Source organism: Didymosphaeria variabile (genome assembly GCF_027946475.1).
Source record: "Didymosphaeria variabile strain IMI 356815 chromosome Unknown scaffold_3, whole genome shotgun sequence".
NCBI lineage: Eukaryota > Fungi > Ascomycota > Dothideomycetes > Pleosporales > Didymosphaeriaceae > Didymosphaeria > Didymosphaeria variabile.
The window spans coordinates 3456263-3482834 of record NW_026611622.1 but is presented as its reverse complement, the minus strand read 5'-3'; the positions used below and the strand labels follow the sequence as shown (position 1 = coordinate 3482834).

Here is a 26572-nt window from a genome sequence, read left to right as displayed (position 1 = left end):
GCACGCTCAACGGGCGATAGCGAGTATGTATTCTAGGCCTGAAAGATGCCTTCCACGTTTGTATTCCGCAGGGCCTTGAAAAAGGAGATGGTGTTGCAGAGCACGTGTCAAAATCAGTGTTAGAGCATCTAGCGAGCAGGAACTCAAGGGCACAATGTACACTACTCAATACATCCTGGGTGAACCCAAGGATATTTCTCAAAGGGAAGGAGTACGAGAGTCGTCCCTGAGGGCACGACAATATCTACTCTATACATTCGACTTTTTCTCATACTATCACAACAGCGGAGGTATCAATACGCGCCACTAACAGTGCTTTCTATATATGTTCATGCATGACCGATATCAAACGCCGAGTAAATCCGACCTAGGTCCCTAAATCTTCACGCCCAATCCGTATGACCCGGCCTCTGCGTTGCCCAACCTGGGGTAACAGTGCATCGAGCCGTCTAGAAGAGACCGCTCCCGTTCAGGGCGATTCCATTGACGCCAGCCGTGAGGCTTTCCGCACCTCCGTCCTGATATTGCTGGGTGATAGTACTCAGCAGGCCCGCGCTCGCCGCGACGAATCCAAGGAATGGCCTGCTAGGATCCAAAACTCGCGAAAGATACTCGGGGTGGAATTGAACACCAACGAACCAGGGGTGGTCCTTGATCTCGACAACCTCCATTCGCACGCCGGCATCGTCCTTGCCCACAAAGGAGAGACCGCCCTGCTCGAGCTGCTCGATGAACGATGGGTTAACTTCGTATCGGTGGCGGTGACGCTCTAGGATTTCGGTTTTACCGTGGTACAGAGCGCGGAGCCGCGACCATTCGCTACCCTCTTGGAAGAGAGTGGGTCGCAGACCAAGACGCATGGTCGCGCCCATGGTCTCCTTGTCGACTTCCGGCATGAACATGATGAGCTTGTTGGCTGCCTGCGCGTTGAACTCTTCCGATGAGGCATCTGTAATGCCGCAGATGTGTCGCGCATATTCGATGACTGCGATCTGCATGCCCAAGCAGATACCCAGGTAGGGTACTTTGTTCTCACGAGCGTATTTTGCAGCAAGGACCATGCCTTCTGTGCCACGGGTGCCGAAACCACCGGGGACGAGTACGCCGTTTGCTCCACACAGGGCGTGCCATGCGGAGTGAAATCTCGAAGGATCCGATATCTGCGTCTTTGCTTCTAGGTGCTCCGAATCAATCCACCGGATCTTGAGGAGGCGATTGCAGCGCATGGTGGAATGCTCGAGCGCCTTGATGACCGACATGTAGGAGTCGTGCAACTCTGTGTATTTGCCAACCAGGGCGATTTCGACCGTATCGTGGAAATTGCGGGTCTGGGTTCCGGTCAGGGCTTGCCATTGTGCCCAGGTCTGTTTGCCCTTTCTTGTGAGAGTGTCGGATATGGTTAGGGTATCAAGGGCGAGGATCTTCTTGAGGGAGGTGATGAGGCCTTGTTGCTCGAGAAGCATGGGCACTTGGTAAATGGAGGGCATGTCGCGAACCATGATGACCTGGTCGTTGTCTACTTGGCAGAAATGTGCGATTTTCTCCAGGGCGCCTTGATCAAGGGCAATTTCGCAGCGGCAGGCAATCTGCAAAGGTCAGCTTGGAGTGACACAAAGCATTCTTACAGAACAACATACCAAATCTGGGACCAAGCCCGCACTACGGACCGCCTTGATAGCCTGCTGCGTAGGCTTCGTCTTCTGCTCCCCATTGATAACCGGCACGTACGAAACGTGAATCTGAAGGAAGTTATTCTTGCCCGCACGGCGCCTAAGCTGCGTCATAGCTTCAATAAACGGCATGCTCTCGATGTCGCCAACCGTGCCACCCAGCTCGATTATGCAGACATCCGGCTCCTCGTTCGTGTCGTCGACGGGTATCCGCGCGACCCGCTCGATCCAGTCCTGAATCGCATCTGTGATGTGCGGCACTACCTGGACCGTCTTTCCTAGGTAAGTGCCCTTGCGCTCCTGCTCAATTACGTGCTGGTATATCTTGCCGGTCGTAATATTATTGTCGCGTGTGAGGGTAATGTTGAGATAGCGCTCGTAGTTGCCGAGATCGAGGTCGACCTCGCCGCCGTCAGAGAGAACGAAGACCTCGCCGTGCCTGTGCAAGGGTCAATTGGGCTTTCACGAAGCGTGCTCTTGTGAAAACGCACTCGCGAGGGTTCATAGTCCCGGCGTCGACATTGAGGTAAGGATCGACCTTGATCGAAGACACCTTCAGACCTTGCGTCTTGAGCAGCAAGCCCGTCGAAGAGGCTGTGGACGCGTCGGGTCAGCATGTGTCACGTCGCAAGTTCAGTCAGGACTACCTATGATGCCCTGCGCATGTCAGTTCAGCGATCAAAAGCGAGCAACCTGCTGCTATGCTACACGTACCTTCCCCACGCCGCTGATCACACCTCCGGAAACGAGCACGTATTTCATGATTGCTTGCGGCGGCTTTGTCGCGGTTGGGGAAGGGGAGAGAAGAAAAGAACCTCACCGCCGCCAAAGGAAAATTATACCTAGGCCGCGGCGGCTGAGCGGGGCTGAAGGCGCTAGTCTAGTCGCTACCGAAGACGCGCCAGGAAGCATCCTCCAAACCGCCAATTTTGACCTCACATGAACTTCTCGAACATCAATTGCCCCTTTCGAGGTAACACAATGCCCTCATGTCTGCAGGCAGGTTGCATAGAGATGCTCTCACGCGCTGTGTCTGTGATAATATGCGGTATCGTGCTTCCGATGCTATGATAATGCATTACAGCTGAGTCTTCGCCCAGAAACCTTATACTAGGTCATTTCCAAAAACTTCCAGCCCTCCACCGAGTAATACTGTTCGTCTCGTCGTGAGAATGCTGATTGATAGCGGAGAAATGCTCCAAATGTTCAAAATATCATGATGCCGCCCGTTGCTCTAGTCGAAATCAACGTGCTGAAATTATCGAAGCCGAAGCCCAAACCTGCCAAAAGACCACACGCACGCCTATATCAAAACCGGGATTACTCCTTGCGCCGTCGTTTTCCGAGTTCGTCGTCGTCGTCATGTTCGTGTTCTTGACCCTGTGTGAGACGCTTTCGCGCCAATGCTTTTTCATTGCCTTTCTTCACTTGGATATTACATCCTTGCAGCTTCAATGCGCGGGTGAGGGCGCTGCTGGGTCGCATACCAGGAAAGTCCTTTGCTGTGTAGACGGTGAAAACGTCGCTAAGCACTTCAGTCAAGATGGGGGAAAAGCCGCCAACATGAAGGTTCATCGGGTCGATGCGCATCAACACAAAGCGGAGGCGGTATCGGCCATGAGTGCGGCAGGACAGATCCGGGAAGCAGAAGAAACAGCCCTCGTGGTCGTGTTCGTCCTTGGCCACCGACGGCGACGCTACGAGCTGGCCCATCAGTCGTCGTGTTGTTCTTCGATCGGGTTGGATGAGTGCTGTCTCTTCGCTCGTCCCTTCGGCATTCCATAACGTGCAATGCACCACATTCAGAGAGTAGCGCAGCTCTTCCTCCTCGGGTTCGTTTTTGGCGTTGGTCACTTTGAGCTGAATGATTGGTGGAGGGTCTATTACCCGGCGGTCCCTTTCGCCAAAACCGCACGCACGCGCTGCAATGGGTTGTTGTCGGACCACGAGTTCGTAGTTGAGATTCCTGTCTAGGTCAGCGGGATTCGACTACCCAAATGAGACAGCGGCATGCTTACAGCTGGTCGTTGTACACAGGCTGCGGTATGGACCCAGGGAGAGGGACAGCTCGAGGGTCCTGCCGAGGTGGAGGACCAGTAGTTGGGGGCTCTGGATACGCTAACTGACCCAAGGAACTCGGTACGGAGCCACGATGTGAGAGAGAGCCCACGGACCCGCGGAATGGAGTGGAGCTCGACGCATAACTTGGCGTGTAGCCAGGCGACGGCAGCGGAGCATAAGATCTCTGTTGCGGTGGTTCCACGGGTGATGTAAGGGCGTAGGGCTGCTCATGGTGCGGAGGAGGGTGGTGAGTGCTTCTTAAGTCTTCATACGGATGGCGTTGGTCGGGCAGTCGTCTCGGACCTCTGCTATCATACTCTGTTCGCGGAGATATTGACGGGCCATATAGCTGTGGAGAATACGGTGGGTCGGATCTTGGCGGGGTGTATGAAGACGAATGCAAGAGCTTGTCGACTGGGGCTGGGTGCCTTGGAAGGGCTGCGGGATGGTGAGGATCGTGTCGTGGAGGGCCAGGCTGTATGGATGGGAGATGGTTCACAGGCGAATGGAAAGGGAAGTCGGGCCGCGATGGTGGTACAGCGGCCGGGATATTGAGCGGCGGCAGGCGACGACTCTGGGGATAATCAAGAAAAGACGGAGGGGAAAACGCTGGCGGTTTCTGAGTCTCCGTGGTCATTTTACTGACTGCAGAGGAGCGGAATGGCGGGGGTGGATGGAGCGGTGGAATAGCAGATGGGCGGGACGACATGCGTTTTGTTCACGGGCCTTGAAATATGCGAGAAGCCGCATTTGGTTGCTTGGGAGGTTTGTGTTCAGGCAGGGGTGGTGGAGAGGGTACACAAAGTCAGGAATCGAGTGGAATCGAGTGTGGCGTGGGAAGCGCTTTGATTTTCTATCGGCAGTGAGTGATCGTCGACCCCAGAGGCGCTCAGACAACGGTCAACTAGGATGGCTTGGGAATGCGGGAGTGAAATCCCTGGAAACAGGGTGGATGAGTTGTCCTCAAACGGCGACATGGATGGGACCCTGCTCGCAGAGGGCGGCGTGATTGGGCTCTGCAGCGGCAGCGTATACCATATGGTGTCGACTTAGCAGCCGTTGGAAGTCGGCTAAACAAGACTGGGTACGTCTTGTCTTGTGTCCGCACGTCGGACTGTCGCACCGTGGAGTGTTGCGCCTGATATAAGAGGCGCGCCGGAAGCCGTGCTCGCCAGCGTAACCCGGGGGCTCAGACGCCTCGCACGGGGGGAGGTGGTAGTCGAGCGACGGCGGCCAGCATCGTCGCCAGGCGTGCCTATCAGCGGGCGGCGGGTGAAAAGGATCCTGCCTCTCCGCAATCCTGGTGCGTGGTCGCAACGGGCCACCGCCTTCGTCCTGAACGGGCAATGCAGGGCTTGCTGCTGTTGCTTCGGCGCAGGCCGTGGCGACGGCGGGCGACGTGTGACTGGCCGCGATGCGCTCGGATGCCGTGGGCCAGTGGAGATGGATGCAACGCGCAGTCACACACTAGATGGAACGAGAGCGCGGACGGCAGACAGGGCTTCTGCAGGAACGCGCCGATGGTGAGCCGAGGGCGGCCGTCATGGGTCCTTGTTTGCACTGTACTGTGTAGTGCATCGTGCATCGTGCATCGCCCGTCGACGGTGCGGGCGGGCAAACACAACTCCCAACTCATGTGGTCACCGAGGGGCCCTCCAACGCACCTGCCCGAACCCGCCAGCCACTAGAGACCACCTCCCCTTTCGGCACCGCACCCTCCTCGCCCTCACGCCCGCCCGTCCAGTCCAAAAACCTCCCCATCCATGGCGTCCAAATCCACCAATTACGGCAACTACCAGAGTACGACTCACTCTATATCCTCTGCCAGCATCTGCATCTGGCCCTGTGCCGCGCCGACTTCAGCCTCCGTGTCCACTGCACCCGTACTGACCGACCCACCAGACTATCTCGGCCCCAACCACGCGCCCGGCTCGCCGCCAGCAATTCACGTCCGTGATCTGCGTCTAAGCGTGATCACCGCCCTGGGCTTCTCCTTCAAGGGCCGCCGCTGCTTGGACGTCGGTTGCAATGACGGGTCCGTCTCGACCCAGATTGGTGAGGGAACCCCTGCCCACCCTGCCAGCCGACTATACACACTCCCTGCTGATACAATACACACAAGCCTTCGACTTCGAAGCGAGCGACGTCGTGGGCGTCGATATTGATCCAAACCTGGTGAGCAAAGCCGAGGACCTGTTCTCTCTCAAGGCCTCACGTGTCCGCCCGTCCTCGGACCCATCTGGGCGACTTGTCGACTACTATCCCATGTCCGCCGTCCTTCGACACGGACGCATACCAGCCTCATCCTCGGCCGCCTCCCATTGGCCCAGTGTCAAGTTCGTCGCTGCAGACTGGGTCGTCTCGACGGACCCGGCTCTCGCGGGGCCTTACGATGTCATCCTGGTCCTAAGTGTCATAAAATGGATCCATCTCGAGCACCTGGACGAGGGGCTGGTCAACTTCTTCCGCAAGTGCAGCACCTCGCTCGCATCAGGCGGCTACCTGATCCTGGAAGCGCAGAATTGGGATTCATATCAGAAAGCGGTTCGACCAAACGCCGCCCCTCACTTCGCGAAGAACTTGGAACGCTTGAAATACCGCCCGGAAACCTCGTTTACACAGTTATTGCAGGATGAAGGTCTCAATCTCTGCGCGACATCTGATCAACTACGTCGGCCCATCACCATCTACCGTAAAGCATAAAAGTGCGGGGGTGCACGGCGGCAGCACTTCCGCAATGGTCGGTGCCAGGTATTGAGTCGCACGAGCCAAGTTTTCCTCCTTAAGACCACGCTGTTCATCTGTACTTTTCGGGAATTAATTAGCCTTCTCCCAGGTTTCTTCCAAAACAACCGGCCAATCCACCTCCTTGCACGGCACTTTTCTCGTGCTAAGTCTTATGCAATGCTGCTATTGGGAGTCACCATCCGGCAACTGACACATCAGGGGCAAAGCTTCTATACCATAAGTCAACCCTGCGATAAGTACAAAAACACGGATCACATATTACCTGTATTTGCGATCATGCGCCGCTTCGATCGACTGACTTTCCTTGGCTGGTAAGCGCTTCCGCATTTGAGCTCCTCATCCTCAAGCGCACCTTATCCGGCTAACATTGCCTCAGTTTTACCGGTCCGTAAGGATCTGACATTCTTCACCACCCCCACGTGGAATATTGGGGAACCATCGATATTCCAGCATTGGGGGTTTTACTGGTCCATTGGGTTCACGCGATCGCCTTGGTCGACGTGGCGCCTAGGAGCCGCCAGATATGTCTTCTGTTGCGGTCAGATCATCAAATCTTGACTCACACGAACCTGAAAATTGCTGACCATTCCTCGTTCATTTACTCGGCAAAGTCTGTCATCTAAGTTCGCATGTCCATGTCTCTCGCAAGAGGGTCGACTAGCGCGCCTTGCGCCAGGATCTGGGAACAGTGGCGACCTCAGCTCGAAGGTAGTACAAATAGCGTCGTCGGCGATCCAATGTTCCCATGCATGGCCGTGCCCACAATACTCGGAAGGTGAGTGAACTATGTGCGAGCTCCGCGGCCTTCAACCATGCGCCGCCAAATGGAGACATTTGGCGAAAGAGAATGATGATCTTGTAGCTGTGGGCAGCGCTGCAGTGTGCGCCTACTGCATGGCAGTGCATGCAAAGCATACATATCAACCACAACCGATGTATGCGATTTCTACTGGACAACCTGCCTGCCAGCTCCACTTCAATCTATCTAGCGCCTCGGTTCGTTCGGCAATCTGCGTGAAACTCCGTTGTCCGCTACACCTCCTTCACCCAGCCTCTCAGTACATGTCCTTGCGTCATGCGCGCATTTCTGCAAGTACGAAAATTCTGCCTCGTGCGACATTATAACATTCTCTCTTCCCGGGATATGGATCAACATATGTAGCAGCGTGAGGATTGGCCCTTTTCTAGAAGCAGGCTAACAGCCTCCGTTGTGCAACAATATATTCCAAAAGTCGGCTAGCTGGGTATTTCCGAACAAGGAATTCTGGTGGCTCAAGCCGAATGTTCCGCGTTTACGAGACGCACGGGAGGATGCAGCGATCGTTGCAGCGATCGTTGCAGTAGCAGCTCGCTCCGGCGTGTCTCACCACGAAGCTCAATATCAAGAGCGTCCGCAAATATTGTGGGATTTTCATTGTTTTAGTTAGAGATGCCCGAGAGGATGCGCACAGGATAAGAGAAGGTACAACTGCGTACTAGTGCTGCAACATCAGAATCGGGCTACCGTACCTGCTCACGGAGGAATTAAGGATTAATCGTGCCGATAATGCAGCTCTTCGCTGAGTGAGGATTCCGGGTATTGCGCACGCCGGACCGCTGAACGGCTGTTTCTCGTCCGTGATGCCGTCTGGCCACCCAAGAAGGTCAATAATTAAGTCTGTATCAATCCTCACTGGGCCCATTTCGAACGAGAAAAATACTTGTGCTGTTGGACTCCTCTCTATGCCTCGATATAGGTAACATGATCTACTACCTGTGATCAAATGCATATTCGGGTACTCTCCACATCGTCCTAGATCAGACTCAGACGTTAACAAGATCCAGAAACCACACACGGCCAGTTCTGATCCGAAAGGTAACTTAGGAACGACTCTGAATGTTAGAGATTATCAGTACCTGTTAACGCAGCGTACACAAACTTGTTACGCTTGCGCCAGTAGAGCCATGATAAGCGGAGTCTGCGTATCACCAATCGCGTGGAAAAAGCATTTTTCTCCAAACCAGTAACATATTCGGCAGCGTCTAGTAAGACCCTTGACGTGCCCTCCTGACTTGGTTGTCAGAAGGGAACCAACAGCCCAGGGAGCTTGCCAATCCTGTCTCACTCCACACCGCTGCACTTTATGCGCTGCACCCACCATCACACGACTTTTTCAGTAGCGAACATTGCCCAGTGGTATCCGCGATACGTGTGCGCGTTATTGCCGGAGGAGCTCACATGGCTGCTACAGCATCCTCAAAGATGACTATTCCCCACCAACCAGTAGCAGAAAACCCACACGGCTTTCAAAGGTCTGAGCTGCACCGGCCACCCCTACCATTTCCCGTGTATCAATGACCGCATTCAATAAATCACTCGATCTGGAGCCTCCCAGGTCGATAGACTTCAGTAGTCATTCGTCGAAGGCACAACATACGACTCTGATGAGTTGGCTGAAGGTCTTTCATAGTTCCGAATGCATGCCTGGAAATTGATGCTGCAATAGCCATCGAAGACACGCTCGTCCGAAACTTCTCGGCACGGTACCTCAGTCTGCGGCTACTTCAGCCACAGTACGTATATATGAAGTTTGATCCTTTGCAAGCAGTGGGCGTTACAAGTAGACGCTGAACTACAATGAGCAAGCCAAGGTTTCGAGCACCGCAGCTTCCGGGCAGCCGCGGCCGCCGACTTTGTACTTGCATCCCGATCCTGTGCATGTTCCGATGTCTCTGGATCGTAACCCGGCGCCGCACTCGGCATGCCGCATTTCGAAGGTTGAACAGCGGCGGTTTCGCGTGAAGCAGGTCGGTGCAACCAAAAGGCGTTGGTATCCACGAAGTCCTGCGGTCGATCGGAAGATGAAAGAAACCATGCCCATCCTCTCAATTGCTTCGTACGGGGCAGTGTGCCACGTGCAACCTGGGCTGTTCGACGAGTTTAGTGGGTTTGCCAATGAGAATCCAACGAGGCAGCATCCCACACCAAATGGTAGGCTGAGCAGTCTGAGCCAGGCACGGGCATAGGTAGCCCAGCAGTCAGGCATGCCGCCTCCGCGAACCGTGTCCACGGTTCTTGCTATGCGAAGCTCCGAATATCTCTTTAGCACGGCAAAATTGGTAACGTTGAAGACTTGGGCCCACGCAGAATCTGGGCGAAGGGATGCCTGCAACGGGAGCCAAACACTCACACAAATGACATGGCTGGTTTTCAAAGCGCTTTGAGTCTGTACCACCAGTTTACACTTATCGATACACGACGGTCGTGCGGCGATCAGCAAGCAGATGCTGTAACATGACTGCGGTATCCGCGGCCAAAAATCACCAAACGAGAATTCCTGGCTGCATACTCGGTTTAACCTCCGGTATTCTGACCGCAAGTGGTTATGCGCATTGGATTTGCATCACATATGTGAAGCAGCACATTACGCAAACCTCTTGAGGGATACTGGGGCCAGGGTGTGTGTGGGTCGAAAAAGGATTTTGCGCGATATGGGAGCTATGTGTGCCGACACAAGAAGATCGCTGGCAGCCTCTGTCGCACGAATGCGACCATCCGACGCAAAGTCTGGTCCTTCAGCTCAATTGCCATGGCATGGAGATATTCGCTCGAGTATCTTTCATGTACACGTTGCCCCAGTCAAGGAAGGGTATCTGCCAGCAGACTGGACGACTGCGCAAAACACGGCGCGCAATTGTACAACAGCGCCTTGCGGCAGACCCGAATCAAGGGACGAGTAACGGGCCAGATGTTGCTTTGCGCGTTGGCGCCACCTGTTTCCAACTCATGTTGCTATCCGGCCATGCATGGATGCACAGAGCGCTCTTCTCCTTCGCGTTCGCGTTCCCTAGCTCGAGACTTCAGAAACCTAGCATCTGCGAGTTGGTCCGAACAAACGAAAAGCGGCTTGGGCAGTGGTGTGGACTCGCGAAGACGTGGAAGCGAGGTGGTGTGCGATGTTGTTATTCCGCGTTCGGACGTCGGTCCCCTACGTAATCGGGTCGTGATGATGTGCACGCCTGCGGACTTCCCTCCAACGCGATAGGTGGGAGCATGGGGTTGCATCATGCCCTTGCTGGCGCTGCAAGACATTTCAGCTTATGGGACCTTGCTTGCCACGTCGAGGCATCTTGGGCCAACACTGCTCTTCACGGATGCACAGCAGGAGAAGCGACCAGCACCAATCCGACCGCCGACGCACCAGGCCTGAAGCACTCGTGCCTGCATAGCGTCGAATACCTCGTCCAGCAGGCCGAGGAGGGCTTCGCTGGGAGCGCTCGTCTGCCACGTCGCCCGCAGCGGCCGCCGGCAGCATACTTCTCTTCGCTGCACCTCTCTCGCGCTGGGCGTGCCGGCAGTATTCTACCTTGTTGACACATGCCTTGCGGCCATCCCAAGGCCCCCAGATGACGGCGACGGCGACGTGGATTCAGGGTCCTGTTGCTTCCGTACCTTGACGGCGAAGCCCTCGGATGCGCGGCGGCTCGAGGCATCCAGCGTCGGTCGGACAGCTTCGTCTTCGCATGAGCAGTATGTATATATAGGGACAGCTCACTAACATGTCGCCTGCTGCTCTCCCGCGTCGGTGGACGCACCCGGCTACGCCCTGCCCTTCAGTCAGTCCCCTCCCTTTCACTATCGGGCTGCTGGATGCGGTGCTCGGCGTGCTGGTGCCAGCACGAGCACCGCAAACGTGAATTGGCATAAGCACATTGGGGCCATCTGTCTGACGAAGGCCTGGCTCGCGTCTCTCCTTTCGGGCTCCCACGATACTCGCGAGGTGCAGCGCAGTGGAGATTTGCTGCTGACAGCGCGCAGGCTTACTGCTGCGCGATCCTTGCGCACGAGTAACGAGTCTAGCAACGAAGCGAAGAAGCGAATGATCTTCGACTCAGCGACGTGGTACAGAACATCCACAACCACCAGTCGGCATCTTTGGCGGGGACAAGTCCACGTACCGCCGGACGCAGAGCTACCCATATACCGCCCACGGAGCGACCGCGCTTTCGAGCAAAAGCAGGACTCTCCCTCAAGCCGCAGGCCCGGCGCATTCCTTCTTGCACAGTACATCCACATTCGCTTTGCACGCATCCCAGAAGCAATGCCGCCGGACAGTTCGTCGTTTACGGCGCTAAACTGCCCCCACGATGCCGTACTACCTGAATATATGGGGTTGTTCAGCCTCGCCGCGCCGCCCAATACGGACCTCTGGCGAAAGCCACCATCGCGAGACACCTCGACGGCGCCTATTCTCTACACCGCCTTGCGCAACCCCTTCATCGCTGCCGAAGTCACTGTCGCCGCCGACTGGGAGCTGGAGTGGGATCAGGGCGGGCTCGTCATCTTCGCAGGCGCGCCGCCCGGCCGTGTCGCGACATCCCCCAGGCCCGACGCCGATTCACCTGCTTCTTCCACCCCGTCGGCCGCACCCAGTAATAACGCACAACCGCCCACGCAGGCCCCAAGCGCCCAAGCGAGCCCAGCACCCACATCGCAGAATGCGGGGCAGCACCCCGGCCCCGTAGCTACTACTGTCGCACAACCACAGGCTCCACCGCCGTACATGCCGCCTGCACCCGCCTCCAAATGGGTCAAAGTCGGCCTCGAGTTCTGCAACGGCGCCTGCCACGCTACCTCGGTCGTCGCAACCTCAGACGGTGCCGACTGGGCGCGCGCCGATATTGTTCGCCGGCCGGAGCTGCGCGTCAAGATCGAGCGCATTGGATGTGCCTTGTGGGTGTGGTACGAGGACGAGCTGGCCGGGTGGAAGAAGCTGCGGGAAGTGACGTGGTTCTTCTGGGGCGTTGAGGACAAAGCTGTCAGAGTCGGCGTCTATGCGAGTCGGCCGGCTAACTTTGGGACGAGCATGTACGAGAGGAGGCAAGGGTTTACTTCGAGTCCGAGGAATTTGTGCGTCGACTTTGAGGGCTTGGAGATATTTTGAGAGTGCGACGAGGACGGTGAGACGAGCTGTGGTTGGGCGGCTTTTGCATTTTGCATTGCGTTTCGTTCTGTTTCTTTGATTCGTCTCGTCCTCTCGTCTCGTTTCGTCTCCCCTTGCTGTTGTCATACCTCGCATCACGGCTTCATTGTCTCTTTGTAATTTCGCCTCTTCGTGCCTTGTCTATTACCTAGCATCTTTTCCCTTCTGTTGTATGTATTGGGTACTTCTTTCTCATTCACCTTCGTCTAGTCCTGCTTACCCCCATGATTACACCATACCCCTTTTCCATTCTATCATCTCATCATTCACATACCTACACGCGCATAGTGTTGTCAATTCGACTTGCGTAGTAAAATAGGGAATTTTCCCCTATGCCTCGGCGTTGTCGGAATCAATGTATTCGGTATCTTGACTGATCCTCACACTGTCTTCGTTCTTATCGTTTGGCTATCTGACATGTGCCATTCGAAGTGCTCTTCGGCTTGCACATTGTGATGCCGATCAACATCCTGTGAGGACGTCATAGCACGTCACAGCATCTTCTACTATGTGTGCGGCTCAGCCCTTGCTCTTCACGTACACGCCGTTTGTCGCTGAGTCGTGATGCTGGTGGGCCTCTACCTAGAAGACTTTAACTGTGACAGTGACGGCGTTTGTCGCAATCGGATAGAAGCAGTACATACGCCTGCATAATTTTGCAACTTCCTAGTTGCTCCTTGGAGAAGCGATCATTGATCGCTCACTGTTGCAACATGCGGCTACAATTTGTGTTTCTCACCGTAACTACTTTCATGCTCATCGGCACGCATCTGGCGGAGACTGTGCGCAAGATTAACATCACTACGCTCGTCAGCGTAGGTAGTCGTACGTCTAGTGACCATGTCGACCCTCAGGATAAGCGAGATTCCGACGCCTCTTCCACCGAAACAGACGACTGTAGCGCGCAGATCGTACCCATAAGCTGTTTTGCTGTTACCAAGAGCTCTGCTTCAAGTGCTGCTTCAAGCAGGACATCGAGCACGATATCAAGCACGAGCAGCACACCCAGCACGACGGTGGCCACGCCGACAAACTCAACATCTACCACGTCAAGCGCGGCCTCCACCACTACAAACAGCGCCGATCATCCCAGAGATTGCTTTGAAGCCGGCAAAGTTTGCGCGGACATGTTTGGCAATATAACCACGCTCTGGAACGTACTCCCCGCCAACGTACCCCCGTCTAGCCTTGACAAAAATTTCACCAACATCTTCTGCGACCCCATAAGGCGCGAGGAGCGCGAGGAAGTGCAGATGGTCCATTGCCGCGCATGCTCCGATGTTGACTCCAGCACGCACGACATCTGGGACTCCTTCGAGAAGACGGTGAAGGGGTTCTGTACTGCTCCCTCGCCCTCCTCCGTCTATGTGCTGTCCAAGAAATTGCTGGCTTTTGCAAAAGATCTAGTGATTGACCCGTTGGGCGTGCAGCCTGAGGGGTTTGATCCCGTCGTTGAGTTCATGGTCACAGAATGGGAGTGGCTGGGGGCAAATAAGACGACAAGTACGGATACGGCGACAACGACCGGTGGAGGGGGAGGAGGGGGAGCTACGGCTGTGCCCACGAAGGGTTTGAGCCAACTTCCTAATAATTGGCCTTATACGAGGGCCGCGGTTGCGAGGAGGCCGGGCCAGACCGCTACGTTCACGGTTACCAAAGAGGGTGGGGAGGCGGAATTTGTGGTTGTGGAGGAGATGCTGTGGTGAGTATCTCTCCTTTCCTGCTACCATCTTTATACCGCTTACGTGCCTCCGTTAGGAATCCTCGGCCGCTGGACGGCGTGCATATGATGCAGAATCTCACTCAGAGCATCATAACGTCGACGGAGGGTGTGATGAGGCCAGTGTCCAGTTTGGCCAGCTCCAGCATTTTGGAGACGTCGGCTGAGGCGGTCTCATCATCTTCGTCGTCATTGTGAATCAACGCTATCAACTCGACAATTATGATATGAAATTAAGACTTTTGGGCATAGCTTCGAACGTACCTCACAACGCGGTCCGTAGAAGTAGCACCAGGTGGTGAACTGATTCGTGTGCGCTTAGCTCAAGAAAAGTAACATAAAACTGTGCCCTATCTTCTTTGTAGGTCTCTACAACCTATATGCAATACTTTTATGAGCTTGAGAAAGGACTCTATTCAGCTATAGCTAAACCACTACTTAATCACGAAAAAATTTAGCCGGGTATTTGAACATGATTCTCTAAAATGTGCTTGCGGAGCTAAGCGGGCAAAAGGTTCACCAACTGGTGGTAGTCATAAGTTCTGATCGGCAATTATGTTACACCTTGATTATCACCTTTCCAACGTGCTTCCCCGACTCCAAATACTCAAATGCCTCTCTCGCTTCACCGAACTCAAACGTCCGATCGATCAAAGGCCCCAGATTCACCTCCTTCTCTTCCAAGAACTCGACTAGTTCCTGAAAGTCCACCTTCGAACCAACTCTTATTCCTCTGTTGCATTGTCAGCTTCGCTGCAGAACAATTTGCCTGTACAAACACTCACTGTATCCTGGCCAACTTTCTCAAGACCAGCATAAGCGCACTCGGATCCCACTCCGCCTTCTGATCATTTAGCATTCCCACCAAAGAAACCATCCCATGCCTGTTCCTCAGGCTTTCGAGATCAGCAATCAGGGAGGCGGCGCCCATGTTGTTGATTACAATGTCCACGCCTTTGCCGGCAGTGAGCTGCTTCACTCGCGCAGCTTGATCGGGATACGTTTTGTAATTGAAGCCCTTAATGAGTGGGCTGAGGGCAGAGATGCTGGAGAGTTTGGCATCGGAAGAGGAGGTTATGATAGGTGTAATATTGGCGACGGTGCAGAGGAGCAGGGCGAACATGGAGACGCCGCCCGTACCTGAAGGACGTCAAGGTCTAATCTTATGGATCTTGAAACAGCTCACCTTGAAGCAGCACAGCAGTATCTGGCTCGGGTTCTTTCGGACGGTCCAGCGCCGTCCACGCGGTGACGCCTGCGCATGGAAGTGTAGATGCCTGTACGCATTAGTTCCTTGCTTCGCAGCCTTTAAACATGCATGTACGTCACCAATCAGACATACCTCTTCCCAGGACAGATAGCCCGGCACCTTCACTAACACCCCCTCCTCAAAAATGACATACTCGCTCAGCACCCCTGGCCCCGCCGCCTGTCCCGTGACACTTCCCCCCAACGTCCTCACCTCCCCATCTCTCTGCTTTCCATCCAGATCGTCCAAGTTAAAACACGGACTCACTCGATCGCCTACCTTGAAGTCCTTTACAGCGTCTCCGATGGCAGCTATTTCGCCGGCGCAGTCCGAACATGGTCGCCCGGCGTTTTCGTGGTCGGTGGGGTAGCGTCCACTGAGCATCGCGATGTCGCGCCAGTTTAGGGAAACGGCTTTCACGCGGATGAGTACTTCGTGGGGCAAGAGCTGCTGGGGAAGGGACTGGGTATGGAGTTCAATGGAGCGTGGGAGGGATCCGGAGGTTCTGCGGTAGTCGCGGTAGGTTGTAGGAAGGGCTTGATTAGGCGCCATGGCTATGAGCAGTTATTGCGGTAGATGTATGTTCTGTCACGTTGCGGTATCAATTTCAGAATTTCGGGAACCTTGTCGTATTTGTATAGTGTGTTCATGCACATCTGTTGACGTAGATTTGTAAGGTGTGTAAGTCGACTACTTCTTGAGGTATAGTTCTGACTTCCGAGGACCCCGCTTCTGACCAAATGTAGTCGCCTACGACATGGTCCCGTAGACTTCTGTTGATAGGTGTTTGGCACTTTAGCTACGTGAGGTAAAGGCTAAGCTTCTCCAAGCGAAGTAGCCGAGCTAGGCATCTAGGTAGCTAGGTAGCTAGAATCTCAACAGAAGTCTACGGTATTTGTCTACAAAAATAACGGACTTAACGTCCTAAACTCCGTCACGCTTTCCTTTAGCTACACCAAGGACAAGTGCGATGAAAACCTTCCTCCCTTTACATCCGAATATCTACCAGTGGCATACCGATAACCCATAATACGATAGAGGTCCCATGCTGCGCCTACGAGCACGGCATTTGCGAATGCTGACAGCTTCGCAGTTACATCATAGACATATACGATAATATCCCCGGTAACTTCATTCCTTTCCATCCAATCCGCTACCAGTAGCGTGTCCGATCATCCGTACTATGGTGGATTTCCCATGCTGCGCCATTCCCAGGGTGCGAGCCTAGAATGGGAGCGTCAAGTCAACAAAGCTGTACAATGCTCGTCATGACAACTTCAATGAATTAGTAAATGCACACAAGAGGGCAAAATAACAGAAGAGTTCAAAGCTCAGACTAGCGATTGTTTGTGGGTTTATTTAGGCTTCTATCTCTGGAGCCAACATGCGTTACAGCAACATGCTGCGCAAGTACTATAGAGGCGCACAACAAGCACCTATAATACCGAGAAGTCGCTGAAAATGGTGGGTCCTTTCGACTATTGTGGAGCCTTTCAATCATTTTAGTATTCGGCAGAATATGATGCTCACCGCCCTTCTTCACGACTCTCGACTGCCACTATCGCTTTCGTCGCCAACAAGGACCTCCATGGAGCTTGACCTGCTCGGGAAGGAATACAGAAGTAGCTCGAAAGAGCCTGCGGTATCGTTCAGTCAACGAGTTAGTGGAGTGAGAATCTACTTAACATTGATGTCAATTGTTTCTCTCATGGATTGTCTAGCATGCGCTGTCGGCGGGGTCAAGGTGTTATCGTCAGACCTAGGTGTGGTCGAAGAAGAACCCTGATTGACGTCGCCGTTGGTGCTTTTATCGGAAAGAGTATGTTCGCCCGCTGGGTTGGCAGCATTTTTTGATTGAGTAGCTGGTTTCTCACCGGATATGGCAGTGGAATTGTTGGCTTTAGACATGTCGAAGAATGAGGAAGATGGAATGTTCTTGAAGAAATTGACGAGACTGAGCGTCGGAATCTAAGGTGTGTAGGTCGAGGGAGGTCGGCATCTGAAACTTTTGGCTATTTAAACCTTTTCCAACCCAATGGTAGGGCGTACCTTCGAACTGGCTACGCGCTGTCATTACGTGCCAACCGCGCTTTCAGATCCGATAGCAACCTAATCAGAGAGAGCTTTTCTGGATCAAGGCAAATGCTGGCTTTGCTCAACGTATTCAGGAGACGGAATCTACTGCTGACAAGGATATCCAGTCCCTAAGTAAAGCTACATACGAAGGCATCAATTGCTTCTTGCACAATTGACATGAAAGTCTGGAAGCACATCTCTCACATAAACCGTTGCCGTCCAGTGCGATTAAGTGACACCGCGCTTTATTGGTTAGAACCCACTTCGGCTAATGCTCTCGAATGGGCCCTGCGGTACACTCGTGAGGTGAGAAGCTCTCCGGCCACGTTATTGGGAAACCAATTAGAAAAGAAAGCTCGAAGTTTGAAGAATTAGTGCGGTCAACAAGTGCCCGAAAAGTTCAAGGCCGCTTTAGCAACAGCTGGCCCGCACCTTACGCGCCTCGCTTTCTGGGCTACACGCCAGAGTCGTAGTACATCATCCGGGAGGCACTATTAGGCGCTCAATCGTATGATTGGGGGCTTGAAGGTTTTAGCAGCTTCCTACGCTTCGTATTCGACGTTGATCCGAAATCCTTAAAGCAGCAAAAATTTACAAGAGAACAAAGAAAAGGTGCTTTTCCATGCCTCATTGGATCTGAGCGCCCGATGCAAATGACAGAAGGGCGGTTAGTGTCAGCAAAACCACTCCCCTGGGACCCGTGTGTACGGTTCAGGAAGCAGATCATGCTCCAAGTTGTTTGGCCGGGGTGTGTCAGTCTGCCCCATCATAGCATCACGTGGATAGTCATTTCGGGAAGGCTTCTCTGGTCGCCTCTCATATCTGCCCTACATAGTTGCTTTATACTTTTACCGGCTGCTCCGCTCATGTCTCCAGATCATTCTCTACACTCCCCTGAACACTCAAATATCGTGTTTCACAGCATCAAACTCCTTCCCACTTAAGCACAAGGGTCATGAACGGCAAAAGTGGTTGAATGGCAGGACGTTCTTGTAGATTCTTTCAAAGGTGTCTTGTCCCAAATTCATGATCGCAAGCAAGTATCTCCGCACGCCGAAGCGCTACACTAACGCCATTTACACTGTGCAGCCGTGCCAATCCATCCAGTCCGATCCTTCACGGGCCCATGCGCATAGGCGACCTGAACACTTCATATAGTCGCCACGATGGCGCCTCCAAGCATGGTCAAATTCACAAATACACCAACGCCAGACCCAATTCCACAATCAGGTCTCTACCCGCTCGCCTTCGTCTGCTTCTTCGCCGTTCCAATATGCGTGTTGTGCACCTTTGTCGCAAACTTCAAACTCGTAATCGTCTCCTGAAGATGCGCCTGCAGCGGAGATACCATAACGAACATGAGCGTCTTACTGTTGCCACCGAGCGAGTATTGCAGAAGATACGTGAGCTGTCACCCTGTTAGCATCTCCCCCATCCAACACTCCATGAAGGGGTAGACTTACTCTCGAATTCCTGTACGGAATATGACTCCCCTCCTTCGACGACCCAAGAGCATTGATCACGTCACCCAGACAACTGAGACTCTTGTTGATATTCTGGGTCTCCTTGAGGCGCGCACCCTCGGCTTTGCTGTGGTCGAGACGCTCCGAGCCAGCGAGATCAACGAGGTTGAGCGTGCCCTCGCTGCGCTCGCCTGTGACACTGTTCTCCCCCACGAGCTTGAGTATGAAGACTGAATGAGAGCGGGAAGACCGCATGTTCGCCTTCGTTGCTGCGACGGTCCTGTTCTTGTCGGCTCGCTGTAGGATCTCTTCTACGCGGTCTGGTCCGTCTAGGGGTACGGATACCGCATTTTCCAGCGTAGTCTGCTTCTTTGCGGCATCGTGGCGCACTTCGATCTTCTTTTTGTCGAGGTCTTCGGAACGGCCGAGGAGATCGTTGTAAGTTTCGTTATAGACTTCGACGAAGGAACCCTCCAATTTGTATTGCCAGCCCTTCTCTTGCAGGCGTGTGGCTTCGGCGTAGATCTGTGCTGTGGCACGGGGTATCATACCGTCGGCAGAAGACATGGTGAATGTCTTTCCAGAACCTGTTTGTCCGTAGCAGAAAATGCACACGTTGTAACCGTCTAATGCGCTTTGTACCAGCTGGCTAATTTCTTCGAAAACTTCTGCATTTTGCGATGTAGGGCTGAACACACGATCGAAGGCGTAGGCGTATGTCTGAGTGATGTTTGTGCCCATCGCGCTGGTCTTTTCAGGCCCTTGCACCGCAACCTCTTTGCTGTCGGTGTCTGCATCAGGGAAGCCAATCTTCGCGGGACTGATCTCAGAATCGTGGGTAGGGCGAACACGGCACATCACTCTGATGTTGCCTTTAAGCTCTTGGACTTGATTGTGAAGCTTGCGTCGTAAGGTCTCTTCCTGGCGAAGTTTCTCCTGGGCTGCTTCGGCGATGGCGAATGCCTCTTCCATTCGGCGATGTAATTCGTTATATGCCGATGATTGCGCCTGGCTGTCGGATTCCAGGAAGTCGATCTTCTCCTTCATGGCCTTATTTGACGCTTCGAGCGTCAGGTTGCTGGTGGTGGCGTTGGTGAGTTGACCTTGCAAAGCATTCCTCAACATCCTCTCTCGGTCAAGTTCGGATTTGGTGTTGGTCAACTCGCCTTGTAGCAGCTGGTTCTCGCGTTCCTTCGTATCAGCTTCGAGCTTCGCAGCCCTGAGCTCTGAATCGAACTCCTTCTGCACGTCATGCTTCTCTCGCTGTCGCTTGCCGCGCTCTTCCTCTAGCTCTGCCTTAAGCCTTTTCTCCAACGTTTGCAACTCATCTTTGTGCGATTTGAGGAGCTTGTCAATCTCGGCCTTGAGTTCCCTCTCCACCTTATCTACAATGTCTTTGTTCTCGTTGCGTGAACGTTCAAGCTCTCTCTTAGATCGATCACAGACATCCTGCATGTCATTTTGACACTTCCGTCGGAGGTCGTCCAATTCATATGTGTGACTTCGCTTCACGTTGTCCAGTTCCATTGTGATTGTCGAGTTGAGACTCTTCAGATCGGCCACATTAGTTTTGTACTCTTCTAGTAACCTTTTGTATTCTGTGATGCTGTCTTCCAACGCAGCATCTGGTGATTTGAGTCAGCAACAATGTCGGAATCAGCCTACACTCTGATGTCGAGTTAGGCCTGAGTATAGTCGGTCCTGCACTTACTTTTAGTTTCGTAGAGTTTGATGCTCTCCTGAACTTTGGACTGCTTATCCATGTCGATTTCCATTTGTTCCTTCCACGCTGCAAATTGCGCTTCGAGTGAGGCTACGCGGTCATCATCGAAGACTGGAACACGGTCATTAGTATACTTGTTCAGGTACGGTGTGATTGGAGTCCGCGGCCTTCTTGGAGACTTGATCAATGGTACAGGAGGGGGTAGCATAGCCCGAACTGGCGTATGCCGAGGGATTTGAGACGGATAAGAAATGTCCAGATCCTTGCCGACATTTGTGCCACGTCCCATACGACTTTCACGGCCTTGATCGCTTGGAGCCCCCAATGTGAGCGCTCCAGAGCCTTTCAAGATATCGTCGCAGTCGGTATCGGCAGGTTCGTCTGGCAATGAACATTGTGGACGCAGAGTCGCAGGAGATGAGATGGACCGCTGTGCCGACGGTCGAGGCCGACCCCGAGGTACATTGAGGGAATACATGCGATTTTCGGATCCTCGTGATGAATTCTTCTGCACTTGGAGCATACCCAGGCTCTCTTTGGGGTTTGTAGAAGATGAAAGAGGGTGCCCACCTTGGGGGTCTGGTTCTGGTTCATGCTGCGCCATTGAAGTCGCAGGACGCTGAAATTGCGACCTGCTACGGTTGTGATTGCCGTAAGATGACTTCGGTCTCGCAGGGTGCGCGCTAGCTGCTCTTGCACCATGGCCAATGCTGCTGCTCGAGCTTGCGGTCTTGTGCTTAGATGCTCTGGTCGACGCGGAACGTGAAAGAGAGTTCGAAAAGCCGCGACTCCCATTGCTGACGGTGTGTTTGACGGCGTTGGCCGTACGCGAAGTTTGAGGCGCGGCAATCTTCGAGCCAAACGACTCGCCGGCGCGTTCAGCGAGTGTCTTTCGTTGCTTTGATTCCGGTTCAGGAACTACAAACGTCAGATATCGGTCGAAAACACGTAAGGACAAGCTTACGGCCACTCGGTTTATGTTTAATGCTTCCATGAAGCGGAGGGCCCATGGCGCTGCGGCTGTTCTGCGCGGCATTTGTCAATTCGCTGAGGCCAGTTGCGCGTGGTATACTGGTGGGCGACGTAGGATCTTCTTTGAAAATCGTTGGTACCCTCGACGGTGGCTTCAAGCCCGAGGGCTTTGCGAAAGTCTGCAACTTGATTGTGAGCGACGGCAGAGCTGCACAGCAACGGCGTACATACCTGATTGTCCGTCGCGGTGTCCATTGCGATTGTATCCAAGCCTGGTTTCACACTATAATGTCTATTAGCAAAGCATGTTCTGTCCGCGCGACGGTCAAAGAGACGGCGGTGGTGGTAATCGTGTTGGCGGATCGCATGTTTAGGTACGGTTCCAACGTAAACACTGCTATCCCTGTCAATGCCAAGAGCGCAATCAGCTAGTCCCAAAACGATGTGGGCAACCGCAGTCTCAGGTGAAGACGACGAAACGAATGTCCTGCGCCTCTGCTGTCACCTTGCGAATTCTGAATTCAAGTTTGCGACGAGTCCAGTGAGATGTCGATGACGATTTCTGCTCGCAATGCTCGCATGCGATGCGGCCTCGAATGGATATCATCTTGAATGTGCATGTGCAGAGGCGAACAAGTACAAAAGAGCATGGAGAACGAGGTGTACGATCTCCATTATGTCTACCTCGATCGACGATATAGAATGCCCATCATATGATCTCTTGCCATAATCGTGTCGCTCTTACGAATCCATCTTTTGTGGTCCACTGTCTTACGCCCCGCATTTTACGCATTTTACAGCTTATCACGACTGCAAAACTTGGTGCGTGACAGGGGATGGATGCTATGAGAGTAGAATGCAAAGCTGACTGTTCAAGATGGAATTTGAAGAACAGTAGGACGGTGTTGTGGAATGGTAAGAGTTCAATGTCTCCCAGGCGAGGTGGGCGATAACATCTCTCGCCCGTCTCTATGATCACGTGGGGACATGCGCACCTGCACCTGGGCACTGTAAGATGTGCTGCAGAAAGGAACCAGAGCATTGTACCTCGAATGGACATGCAAATAACAGTATACTGCCAGATGGATGTCTCATCAAGGTTTCCCAAGACGATAGGCGAGGTTTTGTCGTAGATGGACTCCATTCCATCATCGAACGATTCCGCCGCTGAGCTCGTGACCTTCGACGCATGGAAGCGTAGGGATCGGCAAGTCTCCCGTGTGACTCGGACGTGCGCCGGACCGCTGCTCACTCGCCACAGGCTGTGAGACCGACGAATCACTGCCGGCGACAGGCGTCACATGCGCGCGTTGGCTTGGCGTGCCGCAAAGCCGGCTTCCATGGACAAACACCAAAGGTCATGGCGAGGTGCGGAGTGCGGTCGCGACGGTGCTGGAGGTTGCGGGACCGAGCCACACACAGACGGGACAATCGCTGCGGGTACCGGGATCCGGCGGTTGAAGTGGGCGGGCCTGCCCATAGGCTGGAGTGAAATGGCTCCAGTGCTAACCGCCGTGCTACGAGAACAGGCCCGTCCGTGGGCTGCACAAGCGGCCACAAACCTAGACATGGAGTCGAGACGACCTTGCCTTCGCGGCATCGGCTCCTTATGCACCAGAATGCAGGGCGCAACGCTTACAATGCCTCTCTTCACGGGGCGTTTGATTGCAGAAGACGGACGCCGCAGCATGCGAGTCTGCCACGGCGTGCGATCAGCATCGCCGTGGAGCGTCCAATGAGGCGCGCAATGGGAAGTGCAGCGGGCGTGTCCAGAGGCCTGGCCAGCGGCGGCTGGGGTGCCAGGATGAGGTGTGCTAGAAGCGAGTCCAAGAGTGCCATAAAGAGTGCGGCAAGGTCCCTGCCACGGCGGGAGTGGCACACACCTTCAGCTGCCACGAAGCCCGTCGATTCGCCTCACAGTCTATCAACTTGTCATTCTCCCGAGTCGCCGCATAGCTGCGCTTTCCCCGGAATCGCACGTTGCCACAGCGTTGATTGCAACTTTGGTGTGGGGGACCGCTGATGACAAGCTTAAAGTGAACACTCATTTCCGCTTAGCGAGCTAGCCCAGCCTCGTCCAAGACGGCAGCGATCCTGAGCTCCTTACACCTTCATCCGCGTCCTGCACACCTCCGCGCCCTCCGCGACCGTCGCTCAGTCTCGCGCAGCGTCCAGTCTTATTCGCCGTCGAGACTCGCATCGCCTGCGACTCCGAGTTGCGCTTGCGATCGGTTCAGCCCCCAACGAGGTAATCACCACGCGACTACACGTAAGGAGCGACCGCATCCACAACATCATACCGCATCCGTCGCACATCTGAGGCCCCCGTAGCTCAACCATGAGCCACGAGCCATCCAACCAGGCTGCTGCAGACGCCTCTGAGCAGCCGTCAGTCGCGAAGCCCGCCGCGAGCGACGTCACCACCCAGCACGCCAACGGCACCGGTATGTAGAATGCGCAGGCCCTGCTGCGTCGGCACGTACTTACGTCAGAGCTTGCGCTGAAACCCCATCTAGCATCTAATACCATCCCCGCAGCGCCTTCGATAACAGCTCCGCCGCAGTCATCTTCCGAGGGCGACAACACATCCAAAACCATCGACGGTGCCGAAGCATCTGCAGCACCCGAGGACCAGCCCAAGAAGAAGCGTTCTTTCCTCAACATTCCTCGCTCCAACTCGCAATCGAACGAGGAGCAGACCCCCACCGGTACCGGACTAAGCGGCGCAACCGTGGCGGACTCGGAGAGCATAGGGCGAGGCTCGAAGCGGAGCTTTCTGGGCAAGCGCCGAGCGGGAAGCACGGCGAGCAGCAAACGATCGCAGCATGCCGCAGCTTCGGAAAAGGCTGAGCCGCCGCCACCTGTCCCGGTAGCGGAAAACCGCGAGGGTTCGACGAGAAGCAAAGCGAAGAAATCGGGAGGTCTGCTATCGTGTCTGCCATGCTTTGCGCCCAAGGACGCAGCTCCAACAGGAGAAACGACAGAAAACGTCAAGAAAGTCGAGAAGGCGCCGCCCTCGCGCAACTCGCAGCCTGTGCACAAGGGTGAACCGACGACAGAGTCAAGTACTGCAGACTCAAAGGAGCCTTTGGATGAGAAGAGTGCTGGTGAGACCCTGGGTGCAGGTCGTGAAGGGTTACACAATGATGGTACGGCGGACACACCATCCCACGACGGTCCTCCCAAGATTGTGACAAGAAGCTCGTCTAAGAAGCAAGCAGAAACGCCACTTCCACCATTACCTAACCAGCCTGGTACTTTGCAGACGGGACCAGCAATCAGTGTTCAAGGTCCTACTCCCGGAACGACTCCCGTGCAGCCGAGGCCGTCCCATGAACAGCAACAGATAATACATGACCGGACCGAGTCACAGGAGGAGAAGGATCAGGATATTGAGATGAATGATGTGCCTCTCGCCTCAACTGAAGTACGACATGAAGGCGACGAAGCTTCTACCGACGTCCAAAACGACGTCCCGCCCAAGGTCGACCTTCCTCCCCCCCCGCCACTTGAGCAACGTCAGATTGCCGTTCACAATCAGACCTCAGACACCAGCATGTCTGAACCTCAACAAAAGTACCTTTTGGGCCCCCTAAGACCAGAGTTCAAGGGGAAGAAATGTCTGGTACTGGACTTGGACGAGACTTTGGTGCACAGCAGTTTCAAGGTAAGACCCGCAACGTCGAAACAGTATGGCACAGTTCTGACCTCAATATAGATTCTGGCTCAAGCCGACTTCACCATACCTGTAGAAATTGAGGGCCAGTACCACAATGTCTACGTGATAAAGCGACCAGGTGTTGATCAGTTCATGAAGAGGGTCGGCGAGCTGTACGAGGTTGTGGTATTCACAGCTTCCGTCTCCAAGGTACGTCACTAAAATGCGCAATCAAACAGGCCTAACATGCTCTAGTACGGTGACCCTCTCCTTGATATACTTGACATTCATGGTGTTGTCCACCACCGCCTTTTCCGAGAGAGTTGTTACAACCACCAAGGCAACTACGTCAAGGTAAGCTTATACTCAGCTGAGCATGCAACGTGACGCTAACCGCGCGCAGGACCTCTCACAGATTGGCCGAGACCTCAAGGACACCATCATCATCGACAACTCCCCCACGTCCTACATTTTCCATCCGCAACACGCCGTCCCGATCAGCAGCTGGTTTTCTGATGCTCACGACAATGAACTTCTCGATCTGATCCCTGTGCTCGAGGACCTTGCCGGCGCTCAGGTCAGCGATGTCAGCTTGGTGCTTGATGTTGCGTTGTAGGAGTTCTGTTGTCATTTCGATACCCACTGTTGATCTTCGGCCGCGTCATACTTAAACCCGTACCCGGAATCTGGCCATGGCTGGACTCTGGACTCTATCCTTCGCCTCGGAAGAGCATCCCTTGGGTTCCTCTTCCGTACTGTACCTTTTGTAATAAGTTGTAATCTGCATAATGGGGTGGTCATGCATGCAGCATCTTGGGAGGCCGCAGAAGGAAGAATTGCATCTGTTCTTCTTTGCGATACACCCCTCAACCGTGCTGTGAGCGCGTCCCATCTTCAACACGATCATCTTCACCAAACAATACCCTTATGTAGCCGCCAAGCAGATCGATTTTGTCCATACAAAAGTACCTACCTTATACACATAGTCGCATTTTGAAAAGAGGAGACAGCAAAAGAGAGGGAGCTGGTGGGACTGAAGGCGTTTGGGAAGGACTGCCTAATTTTGGTATTATCGCTTCATGTATACCCGCTACTGGGTTGCAAGTAACTATCACATCTCCTATGTACACGTTCCTTTTCTTCTGAGTGTTGCTTTACTAGCATGGCTGGCGGGAGCATTTCACATATTGTTGGCTTACTTTTTAGTTGTGGAATCAGCGTGTTTGATCGGTGTCAGCCCGCCCTCTACTGATAGCATTTGTGTTGTTG

At 54.0% G+C, this 26572-nt stretch overlaps 8 protein-coding genes across 8 annotated transcripts; 4 read left to right on the top strand and 4 right to left on the bottom strand.

The window, feature by feature from the left end:
• Positions 1-449: 449 nt before the first annotated feature.
• On the bottom strand, positions 450-2432 carry URA7 (CTP synthase ura7; the record flags this gene model as incomplete). Its single annotated transcript, XM_056213253.1, has 5 exons — positions 450-1586; positions 1638-2109; positions 2162-2264; positions 2318-2327; positions 2385-2432. The coding sequence occupies 5 exons, from the start codon at positions 2430-2432 to the stop codon at positions 450-452; spliced, it is 1770 nt and encodes a 589-aa protein (XP_056073561.1).
• A 558-nt stretch (positions 2433-2990) lies between these two features.
• N0V89_004467 (uncharacterized protein) lies at positions 2991-3682 on the bottom strand (the record flags this gene model as incomplete). The annotated part of the gene is made up of 2 exons (XM_056213252.1): positions 2991-3636; positions 3675-3682. The coding sequence occupies 2 exons, from the start codon at positions 3680-3682 to the stop codon at positions 2991-2993; spliced, it is 654 nt and encodes a 217-aa protein (XP_056073560.1).
• Positions 3683-5494: 1812 nt separating this feature from the next.
• Positions 5495-6434, top strand: N0V89_004466 (uncharacterized protein; the record flags this gene model as incomplete). Its single annotated transcript, XM_056213251.1, has 3 exons — positions 5495-5531; positions 5634-5786; positions 5854-6434. The coding sequence occupies 3 exons, from the start codon at positions 5495-5497 to the stop codon at positions 6432-6434; spliced, it is 771 nt and encodes a 256-aa protein (XP_056073559.1).
• Positions 6435-11626: 5192 nt separating this feature from the next.
• Positions 11627-12403, top strand: N0V89_004465 (uncharacterized protein; the record flags this gene model as incomplete). Its single annotated transcript, XM_056213250.1, has 1 exon — positions 11627-12403. One exon carries the CDS (start codon positions 11627-11629, stop codon positions 12401-12403), a length of 777 nt encoding a protein of 258 aa, XP_056073558.1.
• A 752-nt stretch (positions 12404-13155) lies between these two features.
• Positions 13156-14148, top strand: N0V89_004464 (uncharacterized protein; the record flags this gene model as incomplete). The annotated part of the gene is made up of 1 exon (XM_056213249.1): positions 13156-14148. One exon carries the CDS (start codon positions 13156-13158, stop codon positions 14146-14148), a length of 993 nt encoding a protein of 330 aa, XP_056073557.1.
• A 97-nt stretch (positions 14149-14245) lies between these two features.
• Positions 14246-15963, bottom strand: N0V89_004463 (uncharacterized protein; the record flags this gene model as incomplete). Its single annotated transcript, XM_056213248.1, has 6 exons — positions 14246-14374; positions 14427-14465; positions 14832-14895; positions 14948-15302; positions 15349-15439; positions 15505-15963. 6 exons carry the CDS (start codon positions 15961-15963, stop codon positions 14246-14248), a joined length of 1137 nt encoding a protein of 378 aa, XP_056073556.1.
• A 2758-nt stretch (positions 15964-18721) lies between these two features.
• Positions 18722-21277, bottom strand: KAR3 (kinesin-like nuclear fusion protein; the record flags this gene model as incomplete). Its single annotated transcript, XM_056213247.1, has 4 exons — positions 18722-18895; positions 18951-20575; positions 20662-20784; positions 21244-21277. 4 exons carry the CDS (start codon positions 21275-21277, stop codon positions 18722-18724), a joined length of 1956 nt encoding a protein of 651 aa, XP_056073555.1.
• Positions 21278-23983: 2706 nt separating this feature from the next.
• N0V89_004461 (uncharacterized protein) lies at positions 23984-25919 on the top strand (the record flags this gene model as incomplete). Its single annotated transcript, XM_056213246.1, has 5 exons — positions 23984-24089; positions 24138-25312; positions 25364-25513; positions 25559-25657; positions 25707-25919. The coding sequence occupies 5 exons, from the start codon at positions 23984-23986 to the stop codon at positions 25917-25919; spliced, it is 1743 nt and encodes a 580-aa protein (XP_056073554.1).
• Positions 25920-26572: the final 653 nt, after the last annotated feature.